The sequence below is a fragment of the Equus caballus genome, chromosome 18 (assembly GCF_041296265.1).
Source record: "Equus caballus isolate H_3958 breed thoroughbred chromosome 18, TB-T2T, whole genome shotgun sequence".
Taxonomy (NCBI): Eukaryota; Metazoa; Chordata; class Mammalia; order Perissodactyla; family Equidae; genus Equus; species Equus caballus.
The window spans coordinates 18,406,119-18,425,795 of NC_091701.1; the positions used below are offsets into that span (position 1 = coordinate 18,406,119).

The following is a 19,677-nucleotide window of genomic DNA, read 5'->3' on the forward strand; positions in this document are numbered from 1 at the left end:
ATTCTACCTGGAGAGAGAAAGACCTAAGAGATGAGAAGAAGTCATCACATCCTCTGGGAGGAGAACTTAAAATACTATAAACATTCTTAGCCTCAGAAGATATGCTGGCTAGTGCACAGCTCACACAGACACAGAAGTTGACTCCAATAACAAGAGAAGACCTGCACACAAAAGTTTAAAGCAATCCTTTTCTCATTTCCCAGAAACTCACATCTATAACAGTTGGGGATGCCGAGCCTCAGCAGTTATGGGATGAGCAGTTAATCTATACACAGACAGAGCAAGACCCATAGCAGCAGAGTTGGAAAAACGCAAGTTATAAATCAATTCAACAAATATTCTATTGAATGCCTACTTTCACCCAGTCTCCAGGCCAGGTGCTTGGAGTATAAGAATGAATAAAGCACATCCCTATACAACATACAAAAGAAGGAACTAGGCTAAATTTCTATCTTAGTAGATGAGCAAGAGAGAAAGGAGTGACTTGCTTAATTTGATTTCTTGCTTTGTTCATATGCATTATGGAAGAGAAGAGTTGACCTGCACATCTTAGTTCAGAGGCTGTGAAAGAGTGGCCAACCTTCAGAAATCAGTGGCTTAGTCTACTTCCGTGGACAAACAGATTCTCATACATGAAAGCAAACCCAACCAGGTTGTTAAAAATGATGCTCACCAGAATTAAAACTTTTAGAAAGAAAGTTTATGGACAAGTGAACTAATTTACATACCTAAGAAGATCTCAGAGACTTCCTTCATTTTCAATATTTGAAGCTCTATTGAATTCTTGTTCAACTTATCCCCAAAGTTAAGATAAATGGGTGATGGAACAATTATATATAGGCTTGGCATTTGGCATCAGCTGTACAGTAGTGTTTTTGTGTAGGTTAAGGTCTACTTCGGCTGGAATTAATGTAATTATATATAATGTTGACAGATTATGACATTTGCCTATTAAGACACTATACAAACATTCCAATAATTTGCTGGCTTTTGACTTTGTAAAAAATAAATTAAACAAAATCCCAGGGGATATTGCTAATGGGGTAACTGGAATAGAGGTTTCAAAAGCACAGGGTTCAGGAAATAACAGTCAAAGAATAATGCATCTTAAGCCAAAACATATAGAGTGGTAAATGAATATTTAGTACTTACCACAAGACTGCTGTCTAGAGACAGCCGTTTTCCAAAGTCCCTTTTCTCAAGCTGTCTCTTTCCCTCCATGGGTGAAGTTATTTATTTTCCTTTGTGATTTATAAGAATTCCCCTTCTGTTTCCAGGGTCACTGCAAAAAGTGAACATGTGTTTTACTATCCAAGTGAACAGTGTTTAGGCCTTGTTTATAACTTTCTAACCAAGAACAAGTGTTGAAGCCAAAAACACTCAGACCCAAATAATAAGGATAGAACTGGGCCCTCTCAATTCAAAAGACCTCTCTGGGTTGCAAATGTCAGAGTCGTCTTTCTGGAGGCCCCTGTGTTTTTATAGGTTTTGCTAATGGCGTTGGGGAATGGGTTTGCAGGTCGAATCAGCAGACTGTGGAAAAAAGCAAACAGTCCGTTTCATGCCACACTTGCTTCACGCCCATCCCCTCTCTATCAGCCAGAATCATTCTGTTACTGTGCACATAGATGCTGTCTGCAAATTCCATGAGATCAAACTGACAAAACCACATGCCATAACCAAGAATTATTGAGCCCAAGGCCCAACGAGAAGAAACTGAAACATGAACATTATTGTCAATATTTAATTTCAAAATATTTAACTTAAACATATTTGAGGAACAGTCTAAGATACATTCCCTTTGGGACAAGTTGATTCAGAATGAGTGGTGGATGACATCATTACCGTCAATGAGTATTTGAATATTCACTGCATTTCACCATATCAGATACAGTTAATCCCTGCACTCCACTGAGCTTGCTCCTTCTAGAATGATTAAGCATTCTGGTTAGTAAGGATGTATCATTTCTATTAAGCACTAGCTTCCAGTTTTCACCAAGATGTGAAAGGCTGGAAATAAAAGAATAGGCTTGAGCCCAGGCTTTCCTACCAATTAGCCAAGTGACCTTGGACAAGTCATTTAGCCTCTCTGAAACCCATCTTTCTCAAATGCAAAACCAGCTAACAATGACGACCAAATGATGTATGGAAAAATGGCTTAAAGGCAATAAATTATAACTTACGTGCAAGTTACAGTTATGTACAGATTATATTAAAAACCAGTTAACCTTAAATACTAGTTGACATAATTTAACATCTTTGATGATTCAAAAGGCACTTTGAGGCAAAGAAATTGCTCAAAATCTGCACAAACACAAGGCCATTGTACTGCTGATATAGAATAACTGAGCTTCATAAAATGCTATCCCAATCAGTTATTAATAAAATCGAAAAGAAATATTTTTCATGACTCTCTCAATTGCTCCAAGTCTAACAAGGATGCAATAGACTTGGCTCCACAGTCTTCACCATGTGGCCTCTTTCTCTTAGTTTCCTCTGCAAGGAAGAGGCTGGAGACAGCTGTGCCTCAGACAGGGTAAGGCGAAATTACAGTCAATCCTAGGGACCTGATGGACTCCTTTCCAGCCATAGGCTGCCTCCTCCATCTTAGTCATTCCATCTCTCACCTTCAGGAACACTAATTGTAATTCATTACTGGTCCACTCAGAAACTCCTAGGAGTCTATTCTGAATTCAGGATAAAATCCAAATTTTTCATCATCATGTTCAAGATCTACTTTCTGCCAACTAGCCTTTTACAATCCCCAAACACACTAAGCGCATTCCTGAGACCACGTTTTTGATCATACCTCTCACCTCCATCTGGTCTAACTCTCCCCTTGCTCCAGTGCCTGGCTCAGGTCCCATCTCCTTCACAAGACCTTCCTAGTCACTCCATTTGGCAACGATTTCTTTCTCGTCCAAGTTACATAGAAGTCCCTGGGGACTTAACTTATTAATCACCATCATCACCTAGGACAGTTCTTTAAATGTAGGAAGCTCTTCATATTTGCTTGTTGGTAGGGCCTAGTAGTTAAAAACAAACTCCTGGCAGCATTTTTCAGAGCAAAGTTAGTTCTATACCACTACTATAGGCAAAACTATTAGTCAATTGAAATTTGCTTGGGGGGTCTGTCTTTCCCCACCCACTTTGCAGCCCCTCCTCATCCTAGTGACTGTGCCCTGGTATCTCAGAATACTCTCTGTAACGATGAATCCAGCTAGAGAGACTACTCAGGCCCTGGGATTTCCCCTTCCATCAAAAACATGCTCTCCTAAGTCTTATTCCAAAGAACCTTGGGGTTGGATAGATCACAGGAGATAATTCTTTAGCATTTAGCATGTATTTATTGAGTGCCCAATGTACGGAGGACCCAGTACTTAGATGTTGGTGACACACCCATGTACAAGAGAGACCATGTCCCTGCCTTCATGGAACTTACATCTCGTGAGAGGATGTAGAAAATAAATAAGCAAATAAATAACTCCAAACCATGATAGGCACCTGCTATGAAGGAAATAACCCCAGGTAGGTGGTAGAGCGTCAAGTACGTAGAAGGTGAGAAAATTTTAGATAGAATGGTAAGGATAGGTGCCAGCCATGTAAAAATATGGGTAAAGAGCATTCCAGTTAGAGAGACCAGTCTTTCCACTGGGAAGGAGGTGGGAAAGAAGTCTATGTGCCCTGGAAAGCAAACTAGGAAGAGACTGTATGAGAAAAGTTCAGAGATGTGAGCAACAATCAGATCATACAGGGTCTTGTAGAGCAAGGTAACTTGCTTGTTCTAAACACCATGGTTATTCTTAGGGTTTGATTCTCTACTTTACTCCTTACCAGCTAATATTGTTAAATAAATTGTTTAACCTATTTAAGCTTCAGTTAATTCATCTATAAAATAGGATTGATAATAGGACCTTCTTCATAGTAGGGTGGTTGTGATGATTAATGAGATGACCCATTTAAAGAGTTTTCACTAGTGCCTGGCGCATAGTAGGTAAGCTTTAAATATTAGATACATTGATTATCCCTTCTGGTAAATATGATTAAACTCATTAAGCAACAACTCTAGTGACTGGATTTTATGCTCCGTAATAGGCTGATGAGGCTATCATTTGGGAAACAAGGATCATTTTGACAGTTTGCAAATAGCTTAGCCTGCTATATGGAAGGCTGGGTGAACAGCTTAACCTGGTCCTTTCTTTTCATACATTATGGTGCCAATTATATACGCAGAGAGTGACAGTCAAACCTTTAGCCAATGATACAGCACAGGTATTGACCAATCAGAAGGGCACAGTCAATGGCAACAAGCACTAGAGCTGTAGCAGTGTGTCCTGGCCAATAATCAGCCTGAGGGTATGTTCTATCCCCATGCCAAGAACTTGAAAATTTGCAAATTAAACCATAAAATGACCATGGAAAGGATCAAAGTAAAGTTATCCAGAAGGATCAAAGCAAGGCCATCCAACAGAAACAAAATGGCAACCAGGATGTGTCAACAGGAAAAGGAGAGCGGTCCACAAAGGAAAAGTCAGGGAGGCTAATACACTTCACCTCCAGCAGTCAGGGAAAGAGAGTGCCCACATTTACATATACCCAGCAAGGACTGTAGGTCTGGAGGGGAAATGAGTACGTCAGATCCCAAAGACACTTTGGTATTACACTGGCCATTTGTCCATCCAACAAACTCCTTTGCTCAGAGACCACTGTCATAAAGCAACCTTCTAATTTTATTTGACTCCCAAGTAGTTTTACATACAGAAGAAGAATGTGCTGACCAGAAAATATAAGTAGGCAATCTTTTGGAAAGTTACATTTTTAGTACCAATTTGCAGTTTGGCATCTGACTCTTTATATTCATCATTTATGTATTTGCTTAGTATATTAGTCAGCTTGTGCTGCCATGACAGAATACCACAGACTGGGTGGCTTAAACAATAAGAATTTATTTTCTCATAGTTCTGGAGGCTGGAAGTTCCAGATCAAGGTGCCGGCAGGGTTGGTTTCTGGTGAGACATCTCTCCTTAGCTTACACTTGGCCACCTTCTCTCTGCGTCCTCACATGGTCTTTTCCTCTGCATGCATGCTTCTGGTGTCTCTTCCTTTTCTTACAAGGACACCAGTCCTATTGAATGACGCCTCTACTCTTATGACTTCACTTAACCTTAACTACCCCCTAAGAGGCCCTATCTCCAAATATAGTCACATTGGGGGTTAGAGCTTCAATATATGAATTTGGGTGAGGGGATACATTTCAGTCCCTAAGAGTTAGTTTCAGTCAGATTTCAAAGTCTGATCACATCTCAATGTACTAATAAAGTTTCTGAGTCTACAAAACAGAGAAAACTCTGGGAGACAGTGGCTACTCCCAGACCCTATCCCTCTCTGCTGCTTATTTGACTGTTGGATTTCACCATCTCCACCACCCACTCACCCACCCACCCACGCACTCACCCACTCACCTACTCACTCCCACCTTGCCCTGCTATTCTCTTCTCTGTACTGCAGGTCTAGAGGTGCAAACTACCTTATCAAGACCTCTTGGTCAGTTGGTCAAGTTGGATTCTGCCAGTAGGAGGGAGTGAAAGGAGGTGAGAAGGCAACAGGCAGGGAAAAGCTGTCCTGCTTCCAGCTCTAGCTGAGCAGCATCCACAGCAGGTCACTATAGGCTCTGGTAACTTCCATGATTCCTCCAACAGCTCAGCATAAGAAAGGGCAGGAGCAGGGTCCCAGTCTTTGAGTACCACCACCTTACCCCTTTTGCTCCTGCAGCCCTTCCAACAGCTTCATAATCACTTCCTTGCATTCAATCCCTCTCTGCTTGAAATATCTACAGTAGTTTCTCTTTTCTAGGCTTGACAATGATTGATGTGTAGCCCATAGAGATACCTTTGGACAGGTAGTCAGCCTTCCTTGGGCAACTCCTGGCTTCCTTCTTATGAGCCTTCTGAAATAATAGCATGGAATTAAATGTGTTACTACACACTAACCTCCTGGAGAGCAGAGACAGGATTTTATGTTCTATGTCCTCCTATGATGTGTAGGAACAAGGCAGACACTCAATGAACATTTGTTGTTTGCATGAATAAATGAATGAATGGACGTTTACAGCTGTCTTCATGAGCACGTAAAGAGCAGGGCAGCAATATAACATTGCTAAAGCAAAGAAATGATTTACACATTTCTAACACTGAAATTATTTTTTTAGCCAAACACACAGACATACCCAAACCTCAAAGAAAACATTTTATCATGATTTTAAAACTATTATCAACCTAAAAATTACTGCTTAGGCCTTGCCTGTACTTACAAAGGACCATAACCCAGTCATGTTCATGTCTTTCTATGGCTTCTCACAACTCTAGTTATAAAGAACACAAATCTGCCTCCAAGTGATGGGTTGGAAGTCTCTCCCCCTCTGCATGGGAGGAAAATAGTCAGAAGTTGAAGGAAGACAGGATATTAAGCATCTTTTATTGACTGATGGTCATTGATACTGATCTCCTCTCCCCGTCACATACACTCTCTCTAGCTGATGAAAATACTATTTCTTGGTATCTGTAGAAATCTGAGTTGACCGTAATAAAATGTTTAATTTTCCTCACAGATAGTATGGCCTTTCAGTGCCAGACAGACCCTTTGATATTCTTAAAGATGTCAGTAATTTCTTTTTTCTGCTAGCCTTTGTTAACAGACTGTATAATTTTCAAGGGACAATAACCAAACAAGAACATTAAATAACAACCTCAAATGTATATTTCCTCACACGTACATAGTCACACACACACAGGGACACACACGCTCACATACACACACTCACTCATTCTCACACACATTCTAAGAATATTTCTCCATGTCAATCTCTACCCCTCTGATCCCTCCACTCCCCAGCCCTGATCTGAAAGATTAATGGTAGTGCCAGGAGAAACTGAGAAAAACGCTGGAGCCAAAAGGCATTGGAAGATGCTGCGCCCAGCCCACTTTGCCACGTAAATTTGAGCATGTTCCCTAACTTCTGTGAGTTTACATTTCCTAATCTGCCTTCCCCATCAGGTTATTGTGAGGTTCAATTTGATAATGTATGAAAAAGCCTTCCCAAATCTAGATTCAAAATATTTTTCAGTCAGCTTCAGTAAGCAACGAACAATGCAAAATACGATTGTTGGCAGTCTCATAAACATCCAGAGAACAGAGACTGTGTCAGACTCATTGGTGTATCCCCTGAGTACCCAGCACACTGGCTCTGCCCTGGTGTCAATCCTACAAAGAATAACTGCAGAACTGAACACACCAAAGAAATCCAAAGGGCAGTGAGTTTCCTGTCCCCGACAAGGGAGCTCAGTGGACCTGTACCCTGACTGTGCCTTAGAATCACGTGGGGAGCTTGTACAATGCACCAACACCCAGGCCCCATCCCAGACCCCTGGAACCTCTAGGGCCATGGCCTTGGGCACCAGAGTGTGGTAACAGCAGCCAGGGTTGGCAACCGCTGGTTAGAGCAGTGGTTCTCAAACTTTGCTGTACACTAGAGTCACCTGGGGAGGCCCATTCCCAGGCCAGATAAATCAGAATGGCCAGGGGTGGGACCCAGTGATTTTTATTTTAAGATCCTTGAATGATTCCAACACGCAGCCAACTGAGGACCAGTTTGAGAGGGTGAAGGTGTGCCCCCTTTCTCAATCTCCTCCCCTTTCTCAAGGGCTGAGGGACATGCAGTTGTTGGCAGCAGCAACTGCCTGTCATTGGCCACTGCAACTAGCAATTCTTAATCTGCAAACTCTGACCCCAAAGAAGAGAAATGTTGGATACAAACAATTGGATCAGCACCTTCCTCCCTCCCCCAACTCTCTCCAGCTCACTCATAGTCCTGCTTAAACTGGTCTTTTGTTTTGTGCCAAAAATAATGTTGACTAAAGATAGAAGTTCAAATATAGATTCCAAATTATTGCACCAGTATTTTAGAAAGAGTGAGGCCATCACTTAAAGAATGAGGAAAAGAACTTCCAACAGCATGGACAATGGCGGCAGAGAATCCTGACTCAAACCCGCTCCCTCCTTTCTCCCCACTGTTCTCCAGGAGCACCTTGCTCTCACTTCAAAGCACCAATAGCAGGAGGGGAAAAGAGGAAATTATGAACCCGTAAGATTTGCTTGTAACTACCAAACAGAATGTTTGAAACTCCTGTCAGCTTTGCATTGAAATCTTTTCATCACAATCTTTTCAATCTACATAAAGGAAAGCAGTTGACTTTTCTTATACTTTAAACACAGAAAAATAGCGGTTTCCTTTTGGAAGCTATATTGGCTTAATAACTTTCTGCTATTGATACATCCATTCCTGAAGTATATGGGTAAGGGTGTGTGTTGCATGTATGTGTGTGAATGTGTACGAGTGTGTGTGCGAGTGCATATGTGTGTGTATGCGCGTGCACTCTTACTGAAAAGAAAACTACTGTCTCCATTCTGGACATGAGTACAACCCCCCCCCCCAATTATGTGATTTTCAACCATAAAACATCTATTCAAATCCCAGCAGCACCCTGAAACTGATTTAGAAGAAATCTGAATGTGAACAGATTTCCCAAATGTGGTGTCCATCCTTGCCAGCTAATTTAGCGGCTGGAAACAGTCTACGAGGGATGTGACAACGATTTTTTCTTTGAAGTGTATGAAAATTTTGTATGATGATGAAAATTGGTTTTAAAAAATGGTTTCATGAGCTCATGTTTATTAAACTTCTAACCCTAGAACCTATTCAGTAGCTTACAGTTGGTGATTTGAATGCTGGACAGACCCATAAGTGTCACTGTCCCATGGCTCCCTCCTCAGATAAATGACATGGGGAACAAGGGAGCTGCATCAAAGTCTGGGTGTGGACATCTTGGCTGTTGTTCAAAGTGCATCTTTGGTAAACTGGAATAGTTAAAGAATTGACATTAATTTGAACTCAGTTGCTCAGGAATGGAGGGCAGAGAAAGCTCTTGAAAGCTCAAAACATCCCCAAATCAGTAATTTACAACCTTATTATTTAAATCTTTCAAAAAATTGAGATATAATTCACATACCATAAAATTTACTCTTTCAGAGTAAAATGCAGTGTCAACCCTTCCTATGACCCAGTACTTATTTGCCACAGAAACTGGAGGTTGTGTTTTTCTCTTAGTAGGGATCCAAAGAAGCTCCCTCATCACTGCTTGGGCTCCAACAAGACTGAGTGTCCCATGTCACCATCATTTTGGGTAGCATCATCATAGACAGTCCTGAGTTCAAATTCTCCAACTGCCACTTACAAGTTCTGTGACCTCGAAGCAATTTATTTCACATTTCTTGGCCTCAGTTTCCTCACAGAAAAAATTAAGATAATAATCACAACAGCAGTCACCTTAACAAGATGGCTCTGAGGATTAAAGAGACGCCTGTTTTGAAATGCTGGAATAGATATTGGAAGACTGCTAGGTATCACTCAACAGAATTCCTTTCACTCAGAATTCAGTAATATTCATTCAATATCTATTTTGTTCCAGGATCTGTGTTAGGCCCTGAAGAGTAAGAAATAGAGAGAGAGAGAGAAGAGATGGGGAAGACAGAGGGGGTTAAAGTATACATTATCAAATTTCAAGAACATTTAAAATCTGAGAGAGAAGATTTATAAATTGATAGCAAAAGGGTAAAAAAATGTGAATGAATGAATGAGCAAATGATTTCAGGGAAAAAATTTACTTTTTGTTGGGATAATCCTAGAAAACTTGCTTTTATTGTCATTCCAGGTGTTGCCAGATGATTTCCAGACACAAACCATTGCTACATTTCTACAATGTATGGAGCAAAAGCTGAGAGACAGATTGGCCGGGGCTTGGACCAGGATAAGCATTTCAGCTCTGGCTGCTCTTCTCAAACCATCTGTTCTTTCTTTCTCTGTAAAGATATTCCCTGCTATTTAGTTCCCTCCTCTGCCTCCTCTCCATTTATCACTTTGAGAAACGTTTCTAGTTCATTACGTGAAATGCGTACATGTTGCCCATGAACTCTTAAGGGGAAAGTCAGTGAGAAATGAAACAGATAAATAAATAACGTTTAAAAATACATAAATAAAGTGTGCACCTAACCCCGGTGGATTGGAAGAATATTTAGATAAGCGACTAGGGAAAAGAATTTTCACACTGTGTCATCTGCTAACACTAATGAGTTAATTAAATGAGAAAAATTCCACTGCCAAAAGCAAAAACATCCAAATAGGTGGGATGCTGGGGGAATTATAGACCAAGCTACTAAATGCATTCTGTTCAAGCTTCTCTTTTCCCCCCTTTGAGAAGGCTGTGGAGAGCTACGCTTAAAAAGCCATCCAATTTCAAGAGCCTATTTTCCATCTGGGGCCAGTTGGGTAGAGTGTGTTCTAAACTCTGCAAAGCCTGCTGAGAGCAACATGACTTGTTAAGAAAACAGTTTATGAAAAGCAATGTTTTGTGAAGATCCAGCAAAAGGTTTAACTGCGATGTCCCCATACATTGCTGAATTCATTATTTTTCATTAAATTCCTGTGCACACAAGTGAAAAACCAAAATGATTCAGGAAATGGATATAGTAAAATAAATCGAAAGCCAATACATTTTTGCTAAGGCTTTAGCTGGTAATTAGACTATTTCCAGCTACCCGGGAGCTTTTTTCACTTCAAGAGGTTATTCACTCTTCTTTTTTGGTGACTTCTTCCACAAACCCCTGCCCTAAACAATCCTCATGTGAAAAAATTCTAAAAGTCTAGTAAATCAAGATTAAGGGATTAAACCTCAAAAATTCATTGATATGCTGAAAACAAGACAAAGAATTCTTAATAAACCATAAAATGTAAATTACGACATTAAAGATGTCCTAAGTAATAACAGCCGTCAAATGAAGTGTATGAGAAAAGTCTCAAAGATGTTTATCTTCTTCTAGTCGGTGTTTAATTAAATTGAGAGTGCTATTCATTTGTGGGAAGGGAAGTGAGCTAAAATCTCTTTAAAAGGTAAAACAGTCGATGACCATCCACTTAAACTGAGAGCTAGAAAGAGTAAGTTTAGGGGTTATACGTAAGTGCATGTATATGTATATACCTATCTGTGGTATATATACGCATATGTACTATACGTATAATACATTTGTGTATAATACATCTGTGTACTATACATATAATACATTTTTTCTCCTCTTGTCATCACTTATGTTGCTTCTTTTTATTTGACCTCTGAAGGCTCAGCAATAAGAGAATTTCTACAGATAGTTGGATAAACCAGTGCTTCATAAATTCATGAATAGGAATCACCGGTGGATCTTGTTAAAATGCAGATCCTGATTCAGTAGGTCTGCCGTAAAGCCTGAGATTCTGCATTTCTAACTAGCTGATGCTTCTGGTCTGATTGCACTCTAACAGTACAGGATCTGAAACCTAAAATAGAGAACTTACCTAGGTACACGTAAGAGTGAAATTCCAAGAATTTTCTCGTGAAGCCACGCGCATCTAGCTAGATGTCATGATGACTTAGTTCTTGACGTAATCTAAGATACTCCATGGACTACAGTTTAGGTCATGCCCAATAATTCTTGTGTTAACCTCTATCCAGGACGTTTGCAATCCCAGAAACTGAGGTTTAAATGTTTTCTTCTAGGCACCTCTTCACCTACCCACCAATACAGTCGTTGCCTCTGAAATAAACCTAACAAGTGGTTGCCCTGCCTCTGCCCGATTCTTCCAGCGACAAAAGTTCACACTGCCTTTCACAGCCGCCCACTTCACATTTGGGGGTCTCGAATGGTTAGAAAGTTCCAATGTGTATCTTGGATTTTCACCTACTGGCCAAAGCTTTGTTCCCCGGAGCAAATATGTTTTCAGTTACTCAAGTAAAATATCCCAATTTCTTCAACATTTTCTTTTTTTCTTTTTTTTTTTTTTTCTGCTTTATCTCCCCAAATCCCCCTGGCACATAGTTGTGTATCTTAGTTGCAGGTCCTTCTAGTTGTCCCATGTGGGACACCGCCTCAACGTGGCCTGATGAGCGGTGCCATGTCCACCCCCAGGATCCAAACCGGTGAAACTCTGGGCCACCGCAGCGGAGTGTTCGCCAACTTAACCACTCGGCCACCGGGCTGGCCCCACTTCAACATGTTCTCTTGTGAGAAAGTGTCCACAGCCCTCACACTCTTTGTTACTGTCTCTAAAAACTCCTGAACTTGATGAAAATCTGGATGATATGCCTTTCATTCTGATTCTTAAAAGAAAATTACATCATCATATATGCATTTATTCTCTTTTTAAAACATATATGCAGTAAAAATATAGAGAGACTATAAGAATTATATACTTTCACTGGCCCCCCTTCCCTCTTCTCCCCAGAGGTAATCACTTTTAACATTTTTCTATTTGTTTACCTGCAGAAATACGTAAATAAATATTGATTTTTTTCTTTCTATAGAAATAAGATCAGCATCTATTGTTTTACGACTTTTTTTGATCTAATATGTTTAATACACGTGAACCTAATTTATTTTTGTACAGCTTCATGTTACTCTATAGAGTGAGTGAGCAGTAGATTGTTTATTAGCTTATGGGTAGAAATTTAGACAGTCACTGATGTTTTCTGATTCTAGAAAGTGCTGCCATGAGCATTTCCTATGCATCTTTTGTGCCTGCATGAGCTTCTCTAAAAAGTGTAGATTTCTAAAGGTGGAATTACAGTGTAAAAATTTTTAAATCCAGCTCTAGTCAAGCCTTCAGATGACCACAGCCATATGAAGGATCTCAAGTGAGATCAACAGAAGAACCACACAGATTCCTAACCCATGGAATCATGAGAAAAAAATAAATTGTTGTTGTTTTAAGTAACCAAGTATAGGAGCAGTTTGCTATGCACTAATAGATAACTTGGAATACCTCTCCATTAATTTGGGTCATTGTTCCTGTCCTTCAGTAAAACGTTACAGCTTTCATTAAACAGCTCTAGAGCAAAGTTTCTTTAAAAACCTAGGTATTTAGGGGCTGGCCCCGTGGCCGAGTGGTTAAGTTCGTACACTCTGCTGCAGGCGGCCCAGTGTTTCGTTGGTTCGAATTCTGGGCACGGACATGGCACTGCTCAATCAGACCACGCTGAGGCAGCGTCCCACATGCCACAACTAGAAGGATCCACAATGAAGAATATACAACTATGTACCGGGGGGGATTTGGGGAAAAAAAGGAAAAAAATAAAATCTTTTAAAAAAAAAAAAAAGACCTAGGTATTTATTTTTTTTGTTCCTCTTGAGCTTAAATACTTTTTCTAACTACATTTTCTAATTGTTTATAGGTAGTGTAGAAAAAAACTATTGATTAATAAACTTTGAACTTCTCTTTAGCCATTTTCCTGAGCGCTTTCACTAGTTCTAAATACGGTTATTTTATTCTGTTGGATTTTCTAGACAGAAAATAGCAATACGTTTGGCTCCTCCTTTCCAATATCTACAAGTCGTATTTCTTTCTTCGGTCATATTTCATTGGCAAGGACAGCAAATTGATAGTGGGAACTTATGTTCCTTACTCCAGTGGAACTGGTTATAAGTTTTTCACCAGTGAGTATGAGATTGTCTAGTTTCTTTGTAGCTACCAATAACCAGACTGAGAAAATTTCTATATATTCCTGGATCCCTATAATTCTTTAAAATGTTTTATTTTTAATTTAAAGAGTTAAACATACCAAAAAATCCAGAAAGAACAAACATTCATGTACCCACCACCTATATTTAACAAAGTTAATCTTTTGCCATATTTTATTTAATTAAACTTTTCTTTCAAATAAAAAAGAAAGCATTACAGATACTGTTATAGCCCAGGTAGCCACTATCTCACAGTGGGGAAGCATCCTTGCTGTGTATGAATTATACTTTTACTATGTATGTATGTACTAAGGACAATATACAGTACTGCTTAACGTGCATTTTTTTTTTTTTTAAGATTTTATTGTTTTCCCTTTTTCTCCCCAAAGCCCCCTGGTACATAGTTGTTTATTCTTCGCTGTGGGTCCTTCTAGTTGTGGCACGTGGGACGCTGCCTCAGCGTGGTCTGACGAGCAGTGCCATGTCTGCGCCCAGGATTCGAACCAACGAATCACTGGGCCGCCTGCAGCGGAGTGCGCGAACTTAACCACTCGGCCACGGGGCCAGCCCCGTTAACGTGCATTTTTTAAATTTATATATGTGGTATTATGCTTTCTGTATTCAGGTGTCATTTTTTTTCACTTAACATGATGGCAAATTTTTTTTCCACTTAACATTATGGCATTAAGATTTAGTCAGGTTGATAAAAGCAGTTCTCATTTAAATATTTTAAGAGTTCCATTAAATGGATTTATGACAGTTTATCTACCCAATTGCCCAGAAATAGATATTTAAGTTGTTTCCAACGTTTTGCCATTCACATTACAAACAATGCTGCTATGAACATTCTTGCTCAAGCATCCTAAACAAAGGCAGAAAATTTTCTCTCTCATACAGAGATCCCACTGGGTCATAGGTTATGCACGTGTTCATAATTAACAGGCAGTGCTAAGTTGCCCTCCAAAAACAGTTACATTGTAGCAATTTATACTTCTATCAGCAATGCTAACATTTCTCTTTTCCTTTGGCTTTTCTACCATATGATACAGCAATCTCACTTCTGGGTATATATCCAAACAAAATGAAATCACTAGCTCGAAGAGATATCTGCACTCCCATGTTCATTGCAGCATTATTCACAATAGCCAAGACATGGAAACAACCGAAGTGTCCACTGATGGATGAATGGATAAAGATGATGTGGTGTATACATATATATATGTACATATTTATAATGGAATATTATTCAGCCATAAAAAAGGAAATCCTGCCATTTGTGACAATATGAATGGATCTTGAGGGCATTATGCTAAATTAAATGTCAGACAGAGAAAGGCAAATATTGTATGATCTTGTTAATATGTGGAATCTATAGGAGCCAAACTCATAGAAACAGAGAGTAAAATGGTGGTTGCCAGGGGTTGGGGGTGAGGGAAATGGGGAGACGTTGGTCAAAGGGTACAAACTTCCAGTTATAAGATAAATAAGTTCTGGGGATCTAATGTACAGCATGGTGACTATAGTTAATAATAACGTATTTTATACTTGAAAGTTGCTAGAGAGTAAATATTAAATGTTCTCAGCACACACACATACACACACACCCAACATGGTAATTATGTGAGGTGATGGAGGTGTTAACTAACCTTATTGTAGTAATTGTTTTTTAATATATATGTATATCAAATCATCATGTTGTACACCTTAAACTTACACAATGTTATATGTCAATTATATCTCAATAAAGCTGGAAAGAAAATGAAATGCTTGGTTATTTTTGCAATTGGATTAGATAGTCTCCTGTGCGATTGGATGGAAGGCAATGTCTCTACTCCAACTTAATTACTATTTTCATTATATATTTACTTGTTCTTCCCATAAGAATGAGCTACATCTAACAGGAAAACATTAGACCAGGCATGAGTCTTTCTGAGTACTGAATGCTCCTCCATATCAGTGTTTTTTATGTTTTTTATTTTGTAATGCCCCCCAGCACATTTTAAAAGTTTTTCCTAATTATTTATAATTTTTCATTTTCCTTATTTTTAAAAAAAGTGTTCCTAATTGCTCCCCTTCCCCCACAAAATTTTAATACCACAGATATACCATGTATCTATTCACGTACTGCGGCCCTTTGGAGGGCCACAAATCATTCTGCTTTCTAAGTTTTTTGTCCCAAGAACCAATATCCCTCCCTATTCAGAATGTTTCTACATAAAAATTCAAAATACTTTCAGCTTCCTCAATTTCCTTTTTTGGAAAAGTCAACTTGATTCTCTTACATAACCAGCAAGATTTACAACTCTTTTGACCGCTAGAAGGTGGCAACAGTGATATTGAGCTCAGAATTACCTCACTAGGCGCACGCTCATTTGATGAAGTGCCTTGTGGGGAAAGCAGAGAAAAAAGATGATTGGGCAAAGTCAGCAGCTGCAAACTGAAAATGATTACCATAATTAAGTTAGTGAATGCCTCCATCACCTCATAAGTCAGGAGGGTAACGTGCACGAGGAAAGCTGGCGCCAGAGGAGCTGTGCCCACCAGGGTAGCACACAACTTGTCCAAACAGGGCAGCTGGCACTCAAGTGCAGCCCAAACCACCATTCAGGATTAAAGGTTCATTTTACCAAACCCTTCGATTTTTCCAAAGAAGCTAGAAATTCAGATATTCAGGTAAAATCTCTCAATGTTCAATGATTGCTTAGATTTTAAAAATATATTTCACAAGCCAAATAAAATTCATCTTTGAGAAGTGTGCAGCCTATAAGCTATAGATTTGCAAACTTTGGCTACATGAGTTCTCACAAACCTCCCTTCTCCTCTAAAATTTGATAATTATTTTCCAAATTTTGAATTAACGTAAAACTCCAAAAAGATTGCAGTTTTAAATACTAACACTAAGAGCAAACAAAAACCAGGAGCAGCAATGGGGGGGGTGGGTAATTTAATTTCCCATCACCTGCCTGTGCAAATGGAGGAAATCCAAACTTTCTTTTCACAGATAATTTATTCTCCTTTTACGTGAAGCCAAAATGGAAGCAATTATACTAAATTATAGAAAAAGTTCTGAAAGCATAAAGGTTTTTTATCCCTACTTTAAAATTAAAATATTGCTGGGTTACTGAATAATTTTTAGATATTCATGTATGCCATTACAGCCCAGAGATTAAAAAGTCTCTCCTTGAAAGACAATTTTATATATTTTTTTAATTTAATGGATTCTCCAAGGTGTGTGAGTACATATTTCTGTAATCTTTTGGTTGTCTTTATGTTTTTCCTTCCTTGTTAATTTTAGGATTTCTATCTCATCCACACAAAAAGTAATTAGAGTCACATGTGGATATTTTGATAGGTCACACTAAGCAAATTACCTGAATTATGACCACACCTATGCCTCATATTTTCTGTGTGGATGGTCTCTGTGGGGTTGAGCATATCTTGATATGGTTTGGAAATTCAAACTTAAGGTTCATACATCTGGTTCTGTTACTAACTACTTATGTATCTTCAGACAAATTAATTTCTCCAGTCCTCGGTTTCCTCACCTCATATATATATATGTATATAATTATTGTTATTAATATATATGTTATTTCCCTTGAAATAAACTAAGTGATCTCTAAGAGCCCTTTGGGCCTTAAGTTATTTTGATCTATAAAAGAATTTAAAGAGAATAAAACCTTTGGTTTTTAAAGAGAATAAACCTATTACATAGCTTCATTGCATAGCTTTATTGAGATATAATTCATATATCATAATATTGACCCATTTAAAGGGTACAGTTCAGTAGTTTTTAGCAAATTCACAAAATTGGGCAACCAGCACCACAATCTAATTTTAGCACACTTTTAACATTCCAAAAAAAAGGCCAAGACACATTTGCGGTCCTTCTCCATGCCCTCCCCCCATCCAGCTGCAGGCAACCACTGCATCTGCGTCCTGTCTCCACAGATTCGTTGATTCAGGACATTTCACACAAATGGAACTATGATGAGTGGTCTTTGTGACTGATTTCTTTCACTTAGCACAGTGTTTGCAAAAATCATTCATGTCGTAGCATGTATCAGTACTTCATTCCTTCTTCTGGCTGAATAATATTCCATTGTATGGATTACCATACTTTATTCATCCATTTATCAGTTACTGGACACCTGGATTGTTTCCACATTTTTGCTATGAACATTCACGTACAATATTTTGTGTAGACGCATGTTTCCACTTCTCTCGGGTAGGTACCTAGAAGTGGGTTTTCTGGGTTAAATGAAAACTCCTAGTTTCGTATTTTGAGGAACTGCCAAACTGCTTTGCAAAGGGGCAATACCATTTTACAGTCTCACCAGCAATGTATTAGAGTTCCAATTTCTTCACACCTTTGACAAAATTTGTTAGTGTCTATCTTTTTTATTACAGACACTCTAGCGAATGTAAAGTCCTGTCTCATTGCAGGTTTGATTTCCATTTCCCTAGTGAGGAATAATGTTGAGCATTTTTTCGTATGTTTATTGGCTACTTGTATATCTCCTTTGGAGAAACATCTACAGTAGTGCCCCACAGGGGACATGTTCCAAGACCCCTACGAGATGCCTGAAACCAGGGATAGTAATGAATCCTATATATTCCATGTTTTTTCCTACACATACATACCTATGATGAAGTTTAATTTATAAATTAGGCACAGTAAGAGATTAACAACAATAAAATAAAACAATTATAACAATATACTGTAATAAAAATCATGTGATTATGGTCTCTCTCTCAAAATATCTTATTGTACGGTACTCATCCTTCGTCGTCTTGTGATGACGTGAGATTATACAGGGCCTACACGATGAGAAGAAGTGAGGCAAATGATGTGGGCATTGTGACATAGCATTATTTTTGGACTGTGAGTGACTGCCAATAACCAAAATGGTGGAAAGTGAAATGGTGGATAAGGGAGGACTACTATATTTAGACTTTTGCCCATTTTTTAATTGAGTAATTTATCTTTTTATTTCTTGTTTAGTTGTAAGAGTTCTTTCTTTATCGATCTTTTTAAATTTCTTTCAAGAATTTTTTTGTAGTTTTTGATGCACAAGTTGCACTTCATTTGCTAAATTTATTCCTAGGTGTTATGTTCTTTTGGTTGCTGTTTTAAATGAGCTTATTTTCTTAATTACAGTTTTGGATTGTTCATTGCATTCTATCTCTCTTAAGTTTCAAGATGAAAAACTAGGTCACGCTTTACTCAGTCTAACTTTTTTGTATTTTGCCTTAAACAATGCACTTATTTTTATTTTAGTGCTAAGTAATATATTTATATTTTCCAGTTTAAAATTTTATTTTTATTAAGTCATGAAAAGACTCACAAGAGTTGTGTACAGTATCTTTGAATTGACGTTAAGCTGGATGCCTAGTCTAGTCAATTAAACACTTAGAATAAACTGCAATTGACTTCCGTTGTCTTTTACTAGCACTCATTGAACACTTACCGAACGCACAACACTAACATGGGCCTTAGTAGCCCACATTTGCTGAAAATGCATTCATCCTCATCTAACAAGCAAACCGCATTTAATTCCCATGACCTCAGAAAAACAGTTGGTAAGACACTAAAGTATAAATAAATACCCTCATCATTTCTAGCTTACTGCTTTGATTAAATATTTGCATTTTTTCCATTAAAGGAAGCATGTCCTTTGACTGCCAAAAAGAAAAAATTGTACCATAAGCTGAATTTCAATTTTACTTTGGGGAGACTCCATTCAAACCTTTCCAAAGCTGCCACTGTACCATTGCTTTTTAAAATTATGCTAAAGTTGTTGAAGGTATAAAATGTACTTATATGTCTTGGAAGAGAAATAAAATAAATTCTGACTATTACATCTTTTCCTGGCAAATGCAACATGTATTCAAATGGGAAGAGTCACTTTAGGTCAGCAGTTCTTGAAAACCCTGAGGATCAGAGTAAGTTAAATACCCAATACCCTGGAAAAATACAAACATTTAACATACATGCATTTTTGTGTACAAGTTTAAGGATTCATGGTTATTCTGCAGCCCAGCCATGGATAAATGGACCTCAGAGTAAGAACTTCC

The 19,677-nt window shown here is 38.6% G+C and overlaps 1 protein-coding gene across 11 annotated transcripts in view; it reads right to left on the reverse strand.

Annotated features, from left to right (window-relative positions):
- The window catches only part of NCKAP5 (NCK associated protein 5), a 918,003-nt gene that overhangs the window by 784,664 nt on the left and 113,662 nt on the right, over nucleotides 1–19,677 (reverse strand). For all 11 annotated transcript variants that reach the window (XM_070241812.1, XM_070241809.1, XM_023622814.2 and 8 more), the window contains exon 2: nucleotides 1,153–1,282. In XM_070241812.1, the coding sequence (XP_070097913.1) occupies nucleotides 1,153–1,221 (69 nt within the window). In that variant the 5' untranslated portion in view covers nucleotides 1,222–1,282. The remainder of the gene's footprint in view (nucleotides 1–1,152; nucleotides 1,283–19,677) is intronic.